Below are 4,979 nucleotides of genomic sequence, written 5' to 3' on the forward strand. Positions count from 1 at the left end.
TCCAAAGTTAATCTCTGTCAAGTGAAAGGTTAATTGTTACAGGGTTTGGACTTTTTCTAACTAAACAAGAAACTTGCTTTTATTTAATAGGGGCTTTGCAAAAAAATTTGACATCAATTTTACAAATGCCTGGAAAACCATTTCTTTTCATTGCCTCATCAGAAGTCTTTCTGGGTACTAAATTTTTGGTTTTTTTCCTCCATTTGAGTTGTTCATTTTGTGATTCAAAGAATATTTATCTGATGACAACGACATGCAAAACATTAAGCTAGGTGCAGTTAAGGAGGTAAAAACTCCCTCTGCCATCTCTGCTTTCCCAACTTTCAAACTAGAAATGGACTGTGAAAAACATGTGAATAAATCTTTGTATTTTATTTCACTGTAATCACTGTGTCAATTACTTGTTTGCCTATCACACCCTCCCTATCCCTGCTTCCACCAAACTTTCAAACTAGAAAGGACAGTGAAAAATATGTGAATAAATGTATTTTATTTTACTGTATCATGTGTATTAATTACTTATCAGTATTTCTCCAGTTTTTTTTAACAATAAAGGGAAATACTGTATCACTGTGTGTTAATTACTTGTTTGTTTAGAGGTTCTTTAACAATAAAGGGAATGCACTTTATCTTCTTTTACTTATCTTCCTGGAGCCTGACAGAACGCCTTATATAAATATTCATTGAATTCAATATAATGGATTGTGTTATTTTCTAGAACAGAAGATCCTCCAAAGTACACCAAATACATAAATTTTTTTCATCTTCCCTAAGAGGAATAGAAAAATTATAAAGCATAAGAGTTATGACAGGTCTTAAAGGATTTGACAGAAATAGGTGATGAGGTTTGAAGAAAAGATCAAACATGTTTTTACAGCTGAGAAAGTATGGGATAGAAGAGTATATCACTTATGATAAGAGTTCTCTGAATGTGTGCTTATTAAATGCACAAGTAACTAAAAAGCATGAATGACGTGAGACTATTATCTACACAGACAGAAGTGAAGGGGATTAGAGGGTTGCTGCACAAACTGTAAGGGAAATAACTGACATCATGAGTAAGCAGTTTTCAGTTGAGGACATTATAAAGCAAACAAAAGCAACATCACTCCCTAACGTGCAAGATACAATAGTGTGCCCTATTTTAATTCTACTTTTGAGATAATGCCTGTCATAGCCATATAAGAACTTGATTAAATTCCATAATCTGTTACCTTGAATAATTTCAAGCATATTTGTTGGCAGGGTGAAAAATAGGAACTCTCACAGAGTAATATGGTTTTATTTTACCATCATGCATCTATGGAAAGATAAATATGACAGTGGTACTCTTCCAAATTGAGAAGAGCAATCTCCCAAGTATTTAAGCTATTTAGGAAAAGAGACACAATTACTAAACTGTTAAACAGGGCAATTATCAATTAACACAATCAAGCCACATATTTTTCACAGTTATTTTTCCATGAAGATAACAATTTCCAAAGTCTTGAGCATCTGACAAAATCAAGTTATTTATATTTCTAAAAATGTAATTTTGACAGAAACAAGAACAAGTTGAAAACCATTATGAATATCCATTTAAGTCTCTATATCGTACTGGAAAGTAGAATTTGTTATTTTTCTAAATGTTGCCAAATGAAAGCCAAAAAAAAAAAAAAAAAAAAGCCTGTACAGCTCAATTTTCCTAGTAAGCGGAAACACAGAAAAGAACAGGATTTTACTAAATACTAGTTAAATTAAGGACACAATATTAATGTTCTGCATAAATTAAGTCAAATGAAAACAAGAGAAAGCATCTAAAGTTGTGTTTCTTTAAAGAACTCTTCTCTTGGCAACGTATTTAACACTCCAATCTCCTTTCAATTCTCCCATGGAAATTTTAAGAAAAAGTTTTTCTCCTCCCATCACCACTAACATATTTTTAAAAAAACAAACAAGTTTTCCTTGATCACTCTCTGCCAGTCTTAAGTTCAGGCCCAATTTTTACCTGACTCATTTTTGCCTATGGTCTTCTGTTCAGTTTCCCCTGCTTAGGGCACCCATCACAATCACCTTGGTTCTTCTACCCATTATGAACTAGATAACACTCTTCATTGCATCTAGATGTCTCCCTTATATCCTCCAGGTGTTGTGAGGTGGGGAAGAAAGCAGAGGGGAATAAAAGCTCTGGGAATCTACTTCACAGGACAACTTGTCCCTGGAAATCATGGAGAGAGCTAAATTAAACTAAAAGGTCTGCTATTGTAGGTGTTTCTAAACTGTTTTTTTTGTGTGTGTTTTTTTTAATTTTGAGACAAGAAACACACAGAGAGAAAGCGTACTGCTATCCTGACAATCATGTTCACAATAAGAAAAGGAGGTATAAAGGGGTATCTAGGTTTTGTGTGAATTCACTAGTTGAAGCTGGAAAAGGCTGGACACCATCCTTACTCTTGTCATGAGGACAAGGTCCAACCTGTCACCTCAACCACTTGCCTGACAACAGGGTTCCTGGATGATGGGGGTACAGGAAAGGGGGTGAGGATTTGAATTGTCTTTTGGGTAGAGGAATGGAAGGGATGGAAAGGAAACTTGTGCTAGAAGGAAATTTGAGTTCACCACCAGTTCTGGAGATCTGGTTTACCAGAAATGAGAGGGGCTGAATGGTCTGGAAAAGATGTTCATCCAGTAGGCAGCAGCCAAGAGCAGTGGGCACAGTCAAAAGCAGGCAACAATACGTGAGTAGAGGTGCAAGGGGAGCAATGGAGTCACATAAATCACAAAGGCCACTGCTGCTCTCCCTTGATATATTATTAATGTCCTGCAAATGTCCACAGGCTATATGCCTGCATTGCAGAGCAGAGGGGTAGAATGCACTCCTAGATAAAGTTAGAATTCCAGGTGGTTAAGGGCCAGACCAGTGGCCGTGGAAACAAACTAGGTCCAAGCAGTGCAGATAAAGGCAGTGCGTTTTAGAGCATCACTTACTTGGCATAGCAGTAGTGTGATTCATGGCCATGCAGCATGTAATAATAAAGCAGAACAGCATGAAGGCTGAATAGAAGTGGAGAAGCCAGGCAGTGTAGCATGGAGAAGCACGGCCATGAAAGTCTCACACTTGAGGTTGAGAGAACTAAATGTCCAGAGAAAATAATGTTGCAAAAATGTCAGGAACACAGAAAAGTAGAAGGCATATCCATTTCTGTTACCCAAACACAGGTTCAGCAAGGCGTGTTAGGGAACTTTGTACAGGGGCAGTCCCAAGCGCAAAATTTAACCAGACTGGAACCCAAAGGGTCTGGGGATCTCCACTGGCTCCCTTATTGGGCGACGTCTGGCTCTACGGGCTCCTTCACGCAACAGGTAGTATTGGAGTGGATTTGGCCACAGGTCCTCTTTGATAATCTCAGCAATCCTGTCAGACTCTGGAAGGCTGTGGTCTGAAAACCAGGTAAAGAAACTGCAGACAACATCTTGGTTCCTGCGAATGAAGGACTGGGGTTCATGGCCCCTACGCCATATGATTGGAGTGGAAAGAGACACCACTCGCCCAGAGGCTCTGACCTCATACTCCTTGACAATCAGCTTGTTTCTGAAGTAGGGGTTTCTTCGAAAGAAGAACTTAAACTTGCAGCCAGTTCTTGGGTGTCTGAATTCCTTCACTTCCAAATTGGTTATGTATCTTAACATCTCTGCATCTTGGCCCCTAATCATGGGGGACAACTGGGGATGGTTCCGGAAAGCAGTCACCCAGAAGCCCGGGATATTCTGAATGATGTAGTTCCTCCGCTCCAGGTAGTGTCGACGCATCCGTCCAAACTTCTGCTCCAGTTGTTGAAAGGCCCTGTCAGCCTGAGCATTCACAGTGTCCAGTTCCAGCTGGATGGCCTCCAGAGGATTCATGCGGAGATTCATATTCAGGGGCTGGGGCCCTGCCTCCTCCTCCACCTCCTCTACCACTCTATTTTCCTCCGCCATTTTTACTTCTTCACCGACTGGGTCCTCCTCTACCTCCATCTCCTGCTCCACTACTTCCCGCTCCTTCACTCCTTTTTCCATCACCTCCTCGTCCACTGCTGCTGAGAAGATAGTGTTCACGCCCTCAGCCTTAGCCGCTGCCACGACCTCAGACCCCGACCTCTCGGCGCCACAGGTTTCTAAAGCCTTCTCGGCACTTAGGCCGCTCTGGTCACCAAGCCGACAGCCATTGTTCGGGCTGCGGTCCGTTGCCATGGACACAGACTCGGCTTCCAGGCCCTCGGCGGGAGGTGCAGCCTCTTCTAGCCCAGCTCCAATCACTCCGTCACCGCGATACCCACCAACTCGCATCTGGGGAATTCTGCCACAGCTCGCGGGGTCGGGGGAGAGTCCCGCCTCCTCTGGAAGCTGGGGCTGTGAGAGTACGACGGCCTCCAAGCTTCCCTCACCCGTCTCCGCCATCACCTGTGACGCCTCGGTTTCCTCACGGCGCTCCAGGAACTGGTGTGGGTCGGGGTCTTCCGGGGCACCTTCAGGAGGAGTGGAGCTGCAGCTCGGGAGGACAAGAGTCCTCTCGACCCCATCCAGGCCGCTCATGTTGTTGGTAGCAGCCAGACCAACCGCTGGCGAAGGTCTACTTTCTTCACAGAAGCCGCGCTCGCTGTAAACCGACCGCTGGCACCGCCCACCCTCAAGTCTCGCGCGAGTGTCTCCGTGAGGATAACGTCACGGCTGCAGAGCTCACCCTAACGCGCGACTCACTGCTCCCGGGATTGGTTCTGCCGTTGTCCGGCGTTGGAGCGTGCTCTTACTTTGCTTCTAAGAATTTTATGGGGTGGAGTAATAATTTGATTTACATAAATAAATATTGATTGGACTCAAAGGCCGAAGGCACTGAGGACCCTCCCTACAATGCATCGGGAAACTGCTTCCAGCTTGTAAACAGGGGTAATTGTAAGGCTCAGAGTGTTACACTGCATACTTTATATGAAAACATGTTCTTCTGGTTTTCAGTATTTATT

At 43.0% G+C, this 4,979-nt stretch overlaps 1 protein-coding gene across 1 annotated transcript; it reads right to left on the reverse strand.

The window, feature by feature from the left end:
- Positions 1-3,073: 3,073 nt before the first annotated feature.
- TSPYL1 (TSPY like 1) lies at positions 3,074-4,647 on the reverse strand. The gene has a single exon (XM_090279780.1). It carries the CDS (start codon positions 4,552-4,554, stop codon positions 3,253-3,255), a length of 1,302 nt encoding a protein of 433 aa, XP_090135906.1. The 5' UTR covers positions 4,555-4,647; the 3' UTR covers positions 3,074-3,252.
- Between the last annotated feature and the right edge of the window lie 332 nt (positions 4,648-4,979).

The sequence above is a fragment of the Furipterus horrens genome, unplaced genomic scaffold (assembly GCF_987537825.1).
Source record: "Furipterus horrens unplaced genomic scaffold, mFurHor1.1.pri manual_scaffold_6, whole genome shotgun sequence".
Taxonomy (NCBI): Eukaryota; Metazoa; Chordata; class Mammalia; order Chiroptera; family Furipteridae; genus Furipterus; species Furipterus horrens.